At 44.5% G+C, this 17,422-nt stretch overlaps 1 protein-coding gene across 2 annotated transcripts in view; it reads right to left on the reverse strand.

Moving 5' to 3' along the window:
• The window catches only part of DTHD1 (death domain containing 1), a 141,612-nt gene that overhangs the window by 117,932 nt on the left and 6,258 nt on the right, over nucleotides 1–17,422 (reverse strand). For both annotated transcript variants that reach the window (XM_069744624.1, XM_069744625.1), the window contains exon 2: nucleotides 11,760–12,288. In XM_069744624.1, coding sequence (XP_069600725.1) covers nucleotides 11,760–12,288 — 529 coding nt within the window. The remainder of the gene's footprint in view (nucleotides 1–11,759; nucleotides 12,289–17,422) is intronic.

Raw genomic sequence — 17,422 nt, forward strand, 5'->3', positions numbered from 1 at the left:
ACTGCGCAGAAGGAATCCTGCACACCTCCTCACTATGCTGTCACCAGGGCTCAACGGCATCAGGCAGTGTTTACATTGAAATGTCTGGGAAATGCGAGTCACACAGCTGAGGAGTTGTGGTCAGCTCTGGAGAACGAGTTCCATCAATGGTTGTCTCCACTGAACCTGCAGTCAGGGAAAGCCGTGTGCGACAATGCTGCAAGCCTGGGTGCGGCCCTTCGCCGGGACAATGTCACACACGAGCCTTGTATGGCTCACATTTTGAACCTGGTTGTCCAGCAATTTTTATCCCACTATTCCGGACTAGATGGGCTTCTGCAGAGGGCACGGTCATTGTGTGCTCACTTCCGCCGTTCGCATCCCGCAGCTCGACGACTTGCATCTCTACAGAAGTCGTTGGGCCTGCCAGTTCACCGACTGAAATGCGATGTGCCCACACAGTGGAATTCAACTCTGCACATGTTGCAGCGACTGTGGCAGCACCGACGAGCCCTGGTGCAATACGTTATGACATATAGCCTGGGCCAACGAGATCAAGAGGTGGGGCAAATCACGCTGCAGGAGTGGTCTCAGATCAGGGACCTATGCACCCATCTGCACAGTTTTGAAATAGCAACGAAGATGTTTAGTGCTGATGATGCAATTATCAGCATGACCATTCCAGTGATTTACATGCTGGAGCACACCTTACACAGTGTTCGGAGTCAGGTGGTGGAACAAGAGTAGGAGGAGGAGGAGGAACAGGAGGAGTCGTATGCAGAAGGGATCATATCTCCAAGGTCAGGAAGGTTGGCAGCACCAAGGCGGCTGGCATTGGAGGCTGGGGGAGAGGGATTACCGAGGGTACATGGTAGCAGCCAAACTGTTGAGGAAGGTGCAGGAGGCGAGGAAGAAGTGGAGGACGAACTGGCGCTGGGCATAGAAGACACATCAGATGAGGGAGACCTTGATCAAATTTCTGTTGTGCGAGGTTGGGGGGAGAGGGCAGATGAAGGAAGCATGATTCTCACCTCGCCACCACCAAGACAACACGGACTTGGTCCTCCTGGATGCGCATGACACATGAGTGCTTTCTTGCTGCACTACCTGCAACATGACCCTCGGATTGTCAGAATCCAAAGTAATGCCGACTACTGGGTTGCCACACTCTTAGATCCCCAGTACAAAAGCAAATTTGGTGAAATAATTCCTGCCATAGAAAGGGATTCACGCATGCAGGAGTATCAGCAGAGACTGTTACAGAATCTAACATCTGCTTTTCCACAAAACACCAGAGGTGCACGTAGTGAATCTCAGAGTTTTAACTTGCCAACTGTGGGACTATCGTGGGAGTCATCACTCAAACCGTAACAGTAACATCATGTCTGGTGGTAACAGCAATTTTTTTCCAATCGTTTCAAGATTTTTTTAGACCATCCTTTGCAAGGCCACAGGAGACAGGAAGTCTGATGCACAGCCCACGCCTAGAGAGGATGGTACAAGACTATGTCCAAGTTAACATCGATGCCATGACTGTGGTACAGGACCCTTGCTCATTTTGGGCTTCCAATCTTGAAAAATGGCCTGAGCTCGCCACTCACGCCTTGGAGATCTTGTCGTGCCCCGCAACCAGCGTTCTCTCTGAACGTGTGTTCAGCGCTGCTGGTGGTGTGCTGACAGATAAGTGCACGCGGCTGTCCAGTGACAATGTAGACAGACTAACTTTCATCAAGATGAACAAATCCTGGATCCGCAAGGACTTTTCTACCCCTTTTTCATCTTGGGGAGACTAAAAGCTTGATGATTTCTGAAAATCACCTCACCAACCGTTTTAAAAAACTCTCGTGAAATTGATGCCACTTAAGTGGTGTCTGTGGCCGAAATTTTTGACAAAATAAAGACTCTTTATTGAGTCCCCTTGCTGTGTTTTACTTGATGTTGCCATCATCAATTCCAGGTGGGTGTGGTTGTCTGCAGAGTTGTTTACTCATACTATGGCCTGGGATTCAGAGGTCTGCTCCAAAGCTTCAGTGTCTGCTCGTCAGCAGAGTAGCCCAGCCACCCACCGCCTGTTTACCTAACTACTATTTTGTAATGGCATCTATCCCAGGAAATCCTTTTGGGCCTAGTAGAATTTAGTGCTACTCAGCAGCGCACCCCACCCATGAAGCAAGCTACACCGCCTGTTTACCTAAATACTATTTTGTAACGGCATCTAGCCCAGGAAATCCTTTTGGGCCTAGTAGACTTTAGTGCTACTCAGCAGTGTACCCCACCCATGAAGCAAGCTACACCGCCTGTGTACCTAAGTACTATTTTTTAACGGCATCTGGCCCTGGAAATCCTTTGGGGCCTAGTAGCAATTTCTGCTACTCAGCAACGTACCCCTCCCATGAAGCAAGCTACACCGCCTTCTTTCTTTCTCAATCTAACCCCTCGGCTCTGGGGTGTCCACGCTCCCTCCAGCTTTCTCCTTCTCACAGGTGAACTACCGCGTGTTTTCACAGTGTGGCGAATCTTTTGGGCCCAGGCATAAGAAGTCGTCGAGGTAATGGATAATATGTGCCGCCTTACAAGCGTCCATGATGACACATTTGAGGAAGCAACTAAACGCCTCAAATAGTGAGCAGGATATGGAACACCCCATGGGCAAACAGCGATCTATGTAGTATGCTCCTTCACAGAAACAGCCCAATGGGAGGACACTATTCAGAGGCACAGGTAGTAACCGGAACGTCCCCTCAATGTCTGTTTTGGCCATTAGGGTGCCCCTTACCAACTTCTCGACCCGCCTGATTGCCTTATCAAAGGAGGTACAGTACATAGTACTGTACATGGTTCCGCGTCGATGTTGTCGTTTACTGACCTGCCCCTTGGATATGACAAATGGTGGATTAGTCTGAATGTATTGGGTTCATTTTTTGGCACAACTCCCAATGGGTGTACCACTACGTCTTCTAAGGAAAGTGTTCTGAATGGACCCGCCACCATTCTACCTAAAGATATTTATTTTTTATTTTATTTTTTTAACGATGTCTGGGTGTTGGTAGAGTGATTTTAGATTTTTACTCCAGCCTTTCTTGATTTTAGAAGGGCATGACATGCCTATATCTGTGTCTCCTCCACCTTTTACTCCTCCACCTCTTTTCTTTTCGCATGACTATATGTAGTTGTGACTTTTCCATGTGTTTGTTGTGTCTTATGAGCAGTTTGTCAGCTTTTGGACACCTTTTAAGGTGTTTTCCTATGTGTTTTCCATGTGTTTGTATGTGTTTGTGTTTGCCTGCCATTGGTTTCAATGGGGTTCGATGGTGTTCGTCGAACGTTCAACTAACAATTCGTTGAACACCTCCCTGTTCGACAAACCGAACCCGAACACTAGGGAGGTGGCTCAACACTACTCTTTAGTGTCTATGTTTCTTCAGTAATGGATTCACAGCTATACTGCTCAGTATTGATGTAGAATGATTCTAGAAAGTTTGTGAACTTGTTAGAATATTCCATAATTCTGCATAAATTTGATCTAAAATTACCTCAGATTTTCAAAAACTTAAAGAGAACCAAATCAAACAAATGACTCAAAAACATTACACTGATTTATTGCTTTTAGAAAGAACAGCAATAATTGTATCTAAATGTTTTAAGCAATTGATGATTAGTCCTTCATCTGGCATGGAGGAATTTTAGCTCATTCCACCCTACTAAACATCTTTAATTCTGTTATGTTGGTTAGTATTCTCTGATAAATTGCTTGCGCTTCAGGTTTTTCCACAACATTTCAGTCATAGAAGAAAATTAAAATCCATAATACATCTCCAGAAGAGATAAGATCTGATACTTCATCCTCTTTGAAGGACTACACATTGAACACGTGAGACTAATTATAGCTAGGGAGAAATAAACTATTTATAACAAGAGAAATGACAGAGAAGAACTCATACATCATCTCCATTATAGTAGCTGCCCTCTGCAGTGACCAGCTAATTAAAACTGGAAGATCTACTCTGGGAACCAGACACAAAAATGTGGATTTGTTTACACAGAGACGTAAGCTTCTTTCCCTCAAAGAAAAGCTGGACAATTACAGCAGACACTCAGTTGCCAATGTCCAGATATGAATGTTGTTTGCCTTGATCCAATAATTATAGTAGATACATTTTCAGCGTGGTAGCAATGGGACGAACATTACTCATTCACTCACATCACCGTAAGGCAATTCTAACCCCTCCAACTTAATAACAATCAGATAGATGATACTATCTATGTAAAGGTAAAATTGCAATAAGAAATATGACGACAATATCTACCACCTGGGATATCAAGGGGCGAAGATATTCTGTAAGTTGGGAGATCTCATAAAATTCTGAAGAGTCAAGCACATCCCACAATCAGCCCCACATGAGCTCAACAAAGGAAGATATGTGGGCATAACCTAGAGCTAATAAAAGACAGAATTTAGGTTTTAGTCATTGTTCATTCTGGAAGCCATAGTTTGCTGTGAGGGTGGTCTATTTTCCCAATCTGGGTACTTCAGACCACTAAGCTCTTTGCCATTTCCATGAAATCAGGTTTAGTAATTCTCTTTCGTTATTTCTTTTTATTTTAAGTAATTGTATATATTTTATTGTTTTGTTCCCATTATGTATAATCTTTGTACATTTTTTTATAAACACAGTCTATCTTTCAGGATTAAATATATAAAATTTAATAGATCTGCTGCTCTTGCTCTGGAGACTGCACCTCTGAAGCCGTAACGAGTGTCCAATCGGCCTGTATAAATTATTGGTAGTGGAAGCTAGTAGATCTTTTTTTATTGAGGAGCTGACAGTGTCCGCATGGGGGTATATATGTGTATTCCATGTGATGGAATCAGAGGTGTATATACCATATGCTCACTGTGAGTTCCCCAGTAACTGGCCTACTAGTGAAAGCAGCCATGGTCTTGTCCATCACTTGTCACTCAATTGCACAATGATTAGAAACAGCAGGGTTGTGTTCCATTGAAAACTGGTGGCAGCGGTGAGATCTGTGTGATCTCTCCGGTGTCATCTGTGAGAAACTGGTAACAGATGTGGGATCTGAGTGACCCCCCCTGCTGATATCTGTAACAATTTCTATAGGGTTAGGGTTAGGACTTTGCCTTAACTCTTCCAAAATGTAAACTTTTTTTTTTCTTTAACCGTTAATTTGTAGAACAAATTGTGTGCGTAGAGCCATTATCTTGCTACTTGACCAATGTTCTCTTGAGATTTGGCTCATGGAAATGTGTCTTAACATTTTTCTTTACAATTTGCTCATTAAATACAAAATTCATTGTTCCATCAATGATGGTAAGTTGCCCTGGTGCTGCAAAAGAGGCCCAATCCATGATACTACCACCATGTTTCACAGATGGTGTGAGGTTTTTATGCTACAATGCTATATTATTCAATTCTCAATTGAACAAGAAACACTAAAGTTTGGTCTCATCTGTCCACAAAACTTTCTGTCTATAGCCTTCTACCTTGTTCAAGCGATCTAAAGCAAACTGCAGATATGCTTTTTCCTTACAACCCTGTCATGCAACCTATCATTGTTCAGTGTCAGCAGTTTCCTGCTTGCCGATTGGTGTGGAACCATTATAGGGATGGTAGGTTAGGAAGGGTGCTATTAGATCTGCCTAGGGGTCTCCATTCCCCCTTTCCTTAGCGTTTGGGCTTCCTTCTCCTCATCCCCATGTGTTGCATGTATTCTATCAACACTGTGTATGACAGATTAACAGTGGATTGGTGGCATCCAAACTCTTTAATATGGTTTTTAACCTTTTCCATTCTGTTAGGAATGACACACCATAAATGTAAAAGAACCTGGCACTCAACTTCAATGCGTGTGGCTTGAGAATTTATTGCATAGATCCAACAAAAAACGTTTCGGTCTATTCGACCTTCTTCAATTACTAAAGTGTGTGAAAAATTAAATAAATAAATCAATCAATAAATCAAAAATGATGGGTGGACAAAATGGTGAAACGGGAGGGGAACAAAGAAATAAAACAAAACAAAAGTATATACAACATGTGGAACTGGTCAAATCTTTGTTCAGACTTTCTATGAAAAGCATGGATACAACATAATAATCCAATTCCCAATTCAAGATATATTATAGTGGAGGAAAGGAGAGAAGATAATATGGACTAGCATACCGTACTTAATGGATAATTGCGTGTCACTTTGTGATAATGTCCAGTGGGTCTGGTTAGAGACACTGTGGAGTCGAGAGGGCAAATGGGTGTCAGTAACAATAAGGAGGAATACCGTATGTGCCCCAACTGAATGAAGGTTACCTGAGTTATCGGTGCCCTGCTCATGGAATGGGCTGAGAGCTGTGGAGAGAGGAAGTATCCTTACATTTATGGGTAACCGTGCTGTGGTGCCTGTTGTGAATTCCGTTCTGGAGCTCCCTCCTGTGGTTACTAATGGTATTTTTGTGAGTTCTGCCCTTGGGCTCCCTCTGGTGGTTTCGAGTGGAACTGCTGCTCCTTTAGGTAGCTGTAGCAGCTGCCTTCACTAATCGCCTTGCCTGGGTTTGTTATTTAAACCTGCTCTGGGCTTTAGTCCATGCCTACTGTCAATGTTCTTGGTTGGAGTTGGTTCTCTCCTTGGAATTCTCATATGGCCAGTCCTTGTCTGCAAAAGATAACTTTTTGCTAGTTTTTGTTTGTCCATTTGTTTGGACTCTATTGCTTTGCAAATTATGTCTCTTTTTGTCCAGCTTGTCACTATGTCTTATTCAGGCTAGCTGGAAGCTCTGGGAAAGCAGATTTGCCCCTCCACACCGTGAGTCAGTGTGGAGTTCATTTTTGTAAACTCTGCGTGGATTTTGTAGTTTGTATACTGACCACACAGTATCCTTTTCTCTCTGTCTATGTCTATCTAGTTTAGTATTGACCAGGTCATAACAGGTGCCAACTGTATACCGGGCGCTGTCTAATGTATAGCGCTGTGTCGTATATAGTGCTGTGGGTGGGCGGCGGTGCTGGGATTACCTGTATAAGTACGGAGCTTGATGCGGTGTCCACCGCTGGTCAGTGAATGTGCCACACGCATTGAAGTTGAGTGCCAGGTTCTTTTACATTTATGGTATTAGGGTGTGCGAACCTACCTGTGCACCACCGTTGCAGTGCTCACGTTTTTGCTCACCAGGAATGACACACCGTCACATTAAACCATTTTTTGCAGAGATATTCAGCCACTGCTGTTATCTAGCTTTGACGGACATTTTCTCTATGACATAATGGTATATGGCTTAATGGCTACTCAGAACTCCCCTGATGAATCCCTGTGACTGGGGAAGAAATGCATAGGGAGGTGTTTTTATCTTTTTCTACATGTGGTGGGTGTCCATAGCAGGGCTCACTTGGAGCCTGTCCATGTGAGGACAGGAGTATTACAGGGGCACGACAGGGGTTTAGGGCACGGACCCCCCTTACCCTGCTGCATTGCCCCTTCTGGATTCCTCTGAATGACCGTGGGTATCCGTCCATTTATATTTGGTGAGACCAAACCAACTTTTATCTTTGAGCACTGTTTTTGGCACAAGCACTTTATTCATGTATTGTTGGTGTGATATGTTTGTCCAATTTTAAACATTTTCATTAAAAGTTATATTTTAGTTTTTGGGAGACTCTCCAAACTGTACTACATTGTTAACCATGAGGGTGTTTGGTAAATTCATACTGTGGCTGATTGTCTATTAGTTGGGAGAATGACACTGAGGGGACAGGATCTAGGTTGAAGTCCTGGAGCCATAGATGGATGGCCTATGGAGTTTTGGAGATCGGTTGCCAGGTGGGCAGGATCCCTTTGCTAAGGTTTAGGAATATGTTTTCTGAATTTCATAAACTGTGACTTCAGACTATACTGGCGGGAGATATTAAATCTGTGGGCCAAACAAAAGCTGGGAGACAGTGAGTATCGCCTGGTACAGGGACAGTTGGAATACTAGCCCCGGGGAGAGGATCTTGTGGACTGGGGCAATGTATTTTGGCCATCTACCTGGATTTGCTGTAAAACCATGGACATAAGGAATAAAAAATAATTGCATCCTTAACCTGCCTAGATGATTATTACAACCCACAACCTCAAATCCTCACACATCCCTTGGATCTTAATGTGCTCAATGAATTGGAGAGATTACATCAGCTGGTTTTCACCCACTACATCAGGAACAACTTAAAATTAAAAATACAGTTCATCTTGTTGTGAAAACTGGTGAAAATCGCAGGATGCAATTCATATAATGGTCAGAGTTATCGATTCCTAATATACACACAGGACCGCTTTTTCTGAAAAGTTAGTTGAAATGGCAGGTACGCTTGTACTTGTTACACTATTGTTGTCATCGTACATAGAATATAAGACCAACCTTATCAATAAAGTACCCCCCCCCTATTTAACTAGGTTTAGGAGACAAGCGAAAGATAAATTAAATGTGACACTGAGTCACTACTCACGGACAAATCATGATAGGGGTAGTCAGGATATCCAAGGTCAGATACCAGGAGGGCTCGTAGTATTGAGGAACAAGACAAAGGCATGGTCAGGTAACAGTCCAGGGTCAAAAGCCAGAAGGGTATGTCAAAACAAGGGAGTTAAACAAACCAATAGTCAGAGGTCCAGTCTGGTGTCAGATACCTGAATTCAGAGCGCATGAAGAGCAGGAATAGTCACAAGTCACAAGAATGGTCACTACAAATCCTAGGTTTGGCAACAAGGTCAGCGAAGATAGACACTGGGCTAAGCAAGCACACCTACAGTGCTGTGCAAATTAATTGGGACAAAGCATTTTCTAAGTAAAATCATATGTTGGTTACCAGTCAGTGATTCCAACCAGTTTTAATATATAATAAATAAATCTTGGCCAACTAGCCAGTGGAAAAACGTAATTTTCAGTGATGAAACCCATCTTTTTGTTCAAGGGTACAGAGCAAGTGTTGTTAGAAGAAGCAAAAATGAACCATTGCGAGCTGATCATATTCAAAAAACTGTAAAACACCCTCAAAAACAGATGTTTTGGGGCTTTTTTTTTTACAGCTGATGGTACAGGGAGCTTATTTCCTGTTGATGGTATGATGAATTCATCCAAATACATAAGACGTTTTAAAACGCTTTATTGTGCCATTCATGCCTAAATTTGAAAGGAGATTCCAACAAGATTTGGCTCCATGCCACAATTCCAAGTGTGTGAAGAAATTCCAGGAAGTAAATAAAGTAAAAGTGCTGGACTGGCCTGGCAATTCACCAGACTTAAATCTTATAGAAAATTTGTGGAGCATTGTGAAGAGACGTCTTGGCAAAATGGACTGTACAACCAAAGAACGCATGATAAACAGTGCCATACAAGTGTGGTTCCATAATGAAGAATTAAAGAATTTATGCAAAAACTTGGTAGAATCAATGCCAAAACGCATTGACAATCTTATATCTGCTAAAGGAGGACATATTTCTTACTAAAATTAGTATGTAACAGTGAATTAACCTTTTATTATTAAATATTCAAAAATATGTGTTTTTTTGCTTTGTCCCAATTAATTTGCACAGCATTGTAATTTAAGCAAAGCTACAACTGACACTGACAACTAATAGCTAGCCAGCTCAATACCTTGCAAATAATTAAGGGTAGGAAGCACTGGGAAAAACGCCCGCAGACAGGACAAGATTGAGCAGGAGAGTTGTCAATCAAAATTCTGACAGCCCAGCACACCCCAGGATGAGATTGATGACTTGACTCTCACTCACAAAACTGACATAAGTCGGTTTAGCTGTCACTTGCAGCTTCCCTTAGCCACAGTCAATGTTGAAGCCATGACATTGAAATAAATGTTGACCTCTGCCATAGAAAACTGGAGAAATATAGGTATCACCAAGTTTTTGCTCTAGTAGAAAAAGTTTAAATAGCCTTTGCTATAGGGACAGTTGTGCTAAAAAGTTTACATACCCTGGCAGAATTTTTGCTTTCTTGGCCTTATCTCCACTCATGGTTAGTGATTGGGTGAAGCCATTTATTGTCAAATTTCTGTGTTTTCTCTTTTAAATCATAGTAACAACCCAAAACATCCAAATGACCCTGATGAAAAGGTCACATACCCCATTTCTTAATACCGTGTAATGCCCCCTCTAACATCAATGACAGCTTCAAGTCTTTTGTGGTAGTTGTGGATGAGGCTCTTTATTTTCTCATAAGGTAAAGCTGCCCACTCTTCTTGTCAAAAAGCCTCCATTCCTGTAAATTTCTGGGCTGTCTAGTATGAACTGCACATTTGAGATCTCCCCAGAGTGGCTCAATGATATTGAAATAAGGAGACTGAGATGGCCACTCCAGAACCTTCACTTTGTTCTCATCACTCCAAATTACCTTGTTCCAGAAGTTTTGAGGCTTGTCTCTGTGCTGTTTTGCATATTGTAGGTATTTTGTGGCATTTGTGTAGTAATTGCTTTTTTCTGTTGACTCAATCATGCAGCCCATTTTTCTTCAAGTGCCTCCTTATTATGCGCCGCTAGTTTTCAGAGTCCTGTACTTCAGCTGATGTTATTTGTGGTTTTTTCTTTGAATCCCAAACAATTTTCCTGGCAGTTGTTGATGACATTTTTTGTCAGTCTACCTGACCGCGGTTTTGATTTTACAGAGCCCCTGGTTTTCCATTTGTTAATCACAGTTTGAACACTGCTGACTGGCATTATCAATTCCTTGGATATCTTTTCGTATCCCTTCCCTGTTTTATACAGTTCAAAAACCTTTTCCCGTAGATCCGTTGACAATTCTTTTGCTTTCCCCATGACTCACAATCCAGAAACGTCAGTGGCTGGACGAAAGATACAGGAGTCTGTCTGGATCCCAGAAACTCACTCAGCTTTTATGCACACATACTGATTACAAGCAAACAGTTCACAGGCGAGGATGTTACCTTTAGTAGCCATTTAAACCAATTTGTGTCAACATCTGTGCATGTGAACTTTTGATCAGGGTCATTTGTATGTTTTGGGTTGTTAATATGATTTAAAAAGAGAAAACGCAATGGTGTTTGACAATAATTTGACACCGATCTCCTAACCATGAGTGGAGAAAAATATTTGGTGTTTTCATTTATATTCTCTGAAAAAAGGACAAGAAAGCAAAGATTTTGCCTGGGTATGTAAACTTTTGAGCACAACTGTATGTGTCTATGTTTTGACCAATACATGGTTTTGATATATTTTGCAGCTGGTCAAGGGTTTTGGTAGCCTGTTGCTATAACATACCAGATGGGCCAAATTCATCAAGCTCGGTGTTGTTCACACTGGTCTTGATGAAGGGGCGTCCTGGAGTCAGATGTTCATTATTCATGAAAAGGCATATGCCTCTTCATGAATCAGGAGCACCGGATGAGGGGTGTACACATCAGTGTGCGCCCTGCTACAAATCTTACTCCAGCCCCTGCTGGAATAAGATGTGTGGGGTAGCGAATGACGTTGTTAGTCATAAATTTGATGAGCAATACTCATTATGCCTCAGTCTTAGCTCAGGTCTTCCTATTTGGTCAGAGCTGGGATAAACTGGCCTAAAAACGCCAAAACTCACAAAATGTAGTCACAACTATGAGTTGCGGCTATGTTTTTTTCTTTTCAAAGCTTTCACACAAGAATTCTTGTATGAAAGCTTTGATGCATGGGACTGGATGTGTTTAATGAAAATTGGGAGCTTCACCCTTGCAGTCACAAAAAAATGAATGTTAAAATAGTGAGAAGCTATAAACTTCTCCTTACTCTTTATAGGTCCAGGCTCCCGAATCCGATAAGCAATCAGCTTTATGTCTTGTCCCATTAACTATGACCTCTGAACTAGACGGCTCCTCTGCGTTCTCCCGCCTTTGTTCGGGTTGTGGATTTATTATTTGTTCACAGGTAATATTTGTGTTATGTAGATGAGCTTGTTCCTCAGTTACGGAGAAACGATTCTTGTCCATGCATTCTGGCTCATTGGTTTCATCAGTATTGTCATTGATTTTTATTAAATTGTCAGGTTCCTCCCTCTGTACATTTGTCTCTATTTTTCTTTCCTGACTTGTATCTTCACTGAATTCAGAAGAATCTGTAGTAATTACATTTTCTTCACTTTTAGCAATTCCATTGATATGTTCAGAATTAATTCTTAATGCAGCATCATTGTTGTAATTTTCATTGGCAAGTAGTTTTGATTCTGCATCAATGTTTTCCAAATGTTCTTCACTAAGCTTCAGGCTTCCCTCCGTATCTTCAAGTATTTGTTTGACCATAATAAGGTAATTGATGTAATCTGAATGTGAGAAAAAATGAGATTAATGAAACTTTACTTTTGTGACATGTTTTCATCATTGTTGACTTTTTTATGGTCAGATTCAAACCAGTGCTTATGATGGCAGTTACATAGAAAATGTAATCTGTTCCTTGTTTATGACAATCTATATTCATACCACTACCAGCTCTATTTGAGTCTCCTTTATGAGGCCCCAGCTTTAGCTTTATTTTGTTTTTAGATACCTACCAATCACTCTACCACGGGAGTTATAGCTAATCTGTTTATGACCAACAAACTGTGCATTACAAGATTCTGGAAATCAAAGTAGATCACTTCACAGAGAACCATAATTCAATCAATCGCTTACCTAGTTAATTCACTTAACATTTTACCAATTATGGTACTGAGACCTAAAGGGAATCTGTTAAGGTACCGTCACATTAAGCGACGCTGCAGCGATATAGACAATGATGCCGATCGCTGCAGCGTCGCTGTTTCGTCGTTGTGTGGTCGCTGGGGAGCTGTCACACAGACAGCTCTCCAGTGACCAACGATGCCGAAGTCCCCGGGTAAACAGGGTAAACATTGGGTTACTAAGCGCAGGGCCGCACTTAGTAACCCGATGTTAACCCTGGTTACCATTGTAAATGTAAAAAAAACAAACACTACATACTTACATTCCGGTGTCTGTCGCGTCCCCCGGCGTTAGCTTCCCTGCACTGTGTAAGTGCCGGCCGTAAAGCAGAGCGGTGACGTCACCGCTGTGCTCTGCTTTACGGCCTGCCGGCGCTGACACAGTGCAGGGAAGCTGACGCCGGGGGACGCGACAGACACCGGAATGTAAGTATGTAGTGTTTTTTTTTTTTACATTTACAATGGTAACCAGGGTAAATATCGGGTTACTAAGCGCGGCCACACGCCGATTCAGCGATGTCAGCGGGTGATCCAGCGACGAAATAAGGTGCTGGCCTTCTAGCTCTGACCAGCGATGTCACAGCAGAATCCTGATTGCTGCTGCATGTCAAACACAACGATATCGCTATCCAGGACGCTGCAACGTCACGGATCACTATTGTTATCATTGCAAAGTTGCTCAGTGTGAAGGTACCTTTAGTAGGGTCATCCCTCCTAAGCCATCTATATAGGCTTGTATGTTGTGATAGGCAATTCAATATCACAATGGACATAGCGGTCAGAGCACATACAGTGATCTGACAATAACCCAAAATAATAGAACGAGCTCTGAGACGTGGGAACTCTGCAGACCGCAATCCCTAATCCTCTCCAAACAACACTAGAGGCAGCCGTGGATTGCGCCTAACTCTGCCTATGCAACTCGGCACAGCCTGAGAAACTAACTAGCCTGAAGATAGAAAATAAGCCTACCTTGCCTCAGAGAAATACCCCAAAGGAAAAGGCAGCCCCCCACATATAATGACTGTGAGTTAAGATGAAAAGACAAACGTAGGGATGAAACAGATTCAGCAAAGTGAGGCCCGACTTTCTTAACAGAGCGAGGATAGGAAAGATAACTTTGCGGTCTACACAAAACCCTAAAGAAAACCACGCAAAGAGGGCAAAAAGACCCTCCGTACCGAACTAACGGCACGGAGGTACACCCTTTGCGTCCCAGAGCTTCCAGCAAAACAATAAGACAAGCTGGACAGAAAAAATAGCAAACAAATAGCAAAGAAGAACTTAGCTATGCAGAGCAGCAGGCCACAGGAATGATCCAGGGAAATACAAGTCCAACACTGGAACATTGACAGGAAGCATGGATCAAAGCATTAGGTGGAGTTAAGTAGAGAAGCACCTAACGACCTCACCAGATCACCTGAGGGAGGAAACTCAGAAGCCGCAGTACCACTTTCCTCCACAAACGGAAGCTCCCAGAGAGAATCAGCCGAAGTACCACTTGTGACCACAGGAGGGAGCTCTGCCACAGAATTCACAACACTTGTACCTACATAGGAAGCTGAAGCAAATGACACCTTGATATCTGAGATCTGATGTAATATTCCAGAGAAATGCACAATTTTCTTATATGTAAATGAGCTGTTCCAGGCTATGGGACAGACACTGATCTGCATGAGAATTGTGTTTTTCTCATGGTGCTTTCACATTGCGTTTTTGCACCCATTCAGTGGCACTGTCGACACATACATATGAATCCAGTTTTGTTTGGGGTTTGGACGCAAACTGCCAGATACTGTAATGCTGACAGCTGACTGACCACCTCCTGTAGGTGTACACTATTGAAAATGATTCATGGCAGAGCTCATGTTCGCTTTGTTGTCACTATTACAGGCTTTGGTCCCATCGGCCCATACTTCCGAGCCCCGTTTTGCTGGTGGTTCTGACGGGATCACTGAACAGGTGCAGAAACACAATGTGAAAGGATTCACCTTAGAAGTGATAGGCACTCTGTACAGAGTAAAACTGAAAACAAACCAAATAGCTGACAGCGTTCTCATGATTGCTCCTCTCCACCCACTTAAATCCCATTCAGATTCTGTGGCAAAACTGGAAAGCTGCTGTTCTCAGACGCCTCCATCCAATCTCACTGAGTTAGAGCTAGTTTGCAAAGAAAACTAGATGGGTATTTCCTGAAGGAACTACAGATAGTGCTTTGGAATGGTGCCCCGGCTGCCCCTGCAAGACTTTCAAGGCTGCAAGGCTGCCCCTCAGGGTCCGATTTGGTGGGCGGGGCCTCTCAGGGTCCGATTTGGTGGGCGGGGCCCCTCAGGGTCCAATTTGGTGGGAGGGGCCCCTCAGGGGCCGATTTGGTTGGCGGGGCCCCTCAGGGGCCGATTTGGTGGGCGGGGCCCCTCAGGGGCTGATTTGGTGGGCGGGGCACCTCAGGGTCTGATTTGGTGGGCGGGGCCCCTCGGGGGCCGATTTGGTGGGCGGGGGCCGATTTGGTGGGCGGGGCCACTCGGGGGCCTATTTGGTGGGTGGGGGCAACTCGGGGTCCGATTTGGTGGGCGGGGCCACTCAGGGTCCGAATTGGGGGCCGGGGGCGCACTTTTGCACACCCGGGGCCGGGGTGCTCTTACTTTTCACACACGGGACAGGGGGTGCACTTACTTTTCACACACAGGAACGGTGGTGCACTTACTTTTCACACACGGGATCGGGGGTGCACTTACTTTTAACACACGGGACCGGGGGTGCACTTACTTTTAACACACGGGAACGGGGGTGCACTTACTTTTAACACACGGGACCGGGGGTGCACTTACTTTTCACCCACAGGATTGGGGGTGCACTTACTTTTCACACCCGGGATCGGGGGTGCACTTACTTTTCACACACGGGACGGGGGCGCACTTAATTTTGCACACCCGGGGCCGGGGGCGCACTAACTTTTGCACACATGGGGTCGGGGGCGCACTTACTTTTGCACACCTGGGGTGCACTTACTTTTGCACACCCAGGGCCCACTTAGTTTTGCACACCCGGGGCGCACTTACTTTTGCACACCCGGGGCACACTTACTTTTGCACACCCGGGGCCGGGGCGCACTTACTTTTGCATACCCAGGGCCGGGGGCGCACTTACTTTTGCACACCCGGGCCCGGGGGCGCACTTACTTTTGCACATCCCGGGCCGGGGGCGCACTTACTTTTCACATACGGGGCAGGGTGCACTTACTTTTGCACACACGGGGGCGGGGGTGCACTTACTTTTGCACACACAGGGGCGGGGGTGCACTTACTTTTGCACACACAGGGCGGGGGTGCACTTACTTTTACACACTTGGGGTGGGGGTGCAATTACTTTTGCACACATGGGGTGGGGATGAACTTAGTTTTGCATACACAAGGGGTGCACTTACTTTTGCACACATGGGGCAGTGGTGCACTTACTTTTGCACACACGGGGCGGGGGTGCACTTACTTTTGCACATACGGGGCGGGGGTGCACTTACCTTCTGGGTCCGATTTGGTGGGCGGGGCCCCTCAGCGACCAATTTGGTGGGCGGGGCCCCTCAGCATCCGATTTGGTGGGCGGGGCCCCTCAGCGTCCGATTTGGTGGGCGGGGCCCCTCAGGATCCGATTTGGTGGGCGGGGCCCCTCAGCGTCCGATTTGGTGGGCGGGGCCCCTCGGCCTCCGATTTGGTGGGCGGGGCCCCTCAGGATCCGATTTGGTGGGCGGGGCCCCTCAGCGTCCGATTTGGTGGGCGGGCCCCTCGGCCTCCGATTTGGTGGGTGGGGCCCCTCAGCGTCCGACTTGGTGGGCGGGGCCACTCGGCCTCCGATTTGGTGGGCTGGGCACCTCAGGGTCAGATTTGGTGTGCGGGTCACTTTAAGAGCTGATATTATCTGGCAAAACTGTGTCCTGGTGGGGTCATGTAGAGTTCGTAGGCGTTGGCATAGTAACTGGGTGTGACTGCACATAGCAATGAGCTAATCAGCCAGGTGGCAGTTGGCAGTTATTTTGAAATTGCCTCAGAAATCAGCCATTATCCCCTATTGGAACAATTTCCCCATTAAAATGCATTGAGACAAAATTTTCAAACGCCAATTGCGCCAAAACTACAAATCCGATCGACACGAAAAATACTTAGCACACCTCTCAGGAACGCTGGCTTCGAAATGACACCTCACTGGAGTCTGTGCGTGCTGCGGTTTGGGCCGCATTAATTGCGGACTGAATAATAATAATAAGAAGAAGAAGAAGAAGAAGAAGTTGACTACGGTGGAATAACAATATAGTGCTTTTTACAAAGCACTATAAATAGCCAAAAATTATAGCCTCTAGATGTGCAAAGCTGGTAGAGACATACCCCTAAATTCCAACAACAGTAATTGCCCTGAAAGGTGGTTCTACAAAGTATAAACTCAAGAGGGCTGAATACAAATGTACATCACAATTTTCAGACTCATATTTTTTAAATATTTAGAAAACCATGTATCATTCCCTTTACACTTCACAAATACTTGTTACTTTGTGTTGGTATCTAATATATAATTGCCTAGAATACTACTTCCTGCAATTTGTGCCAACTTCCGTGGCTTTGTCCGGAGCTAATGTCCGGAGCTAATGTCCGGAGCTAATGTCCGGAGCTAATGTGCGGAGCTAATGTCCGGAGCTAATGTCCGGAGCTAATGTGCGGAGATAATGTCCGGAGCTAATGTCCGGAGCTAA

Source organism: Ranitomeya imitator, chromosome 1 (genome assembly GCF_032444005.1).
Source record: "Ranitomeya imitator isolate aRanImi1 chromosome 1, aRanImi1.pri, whole genome shotgun sequence".
Classification (NCBI taxonomy): domain Eukaryota; kingdom Metazoa; phylum Chordata; class Amphibia; order Anura; family Dendrobatidae; genus Ranitomeya; species Ranitomeya imitator.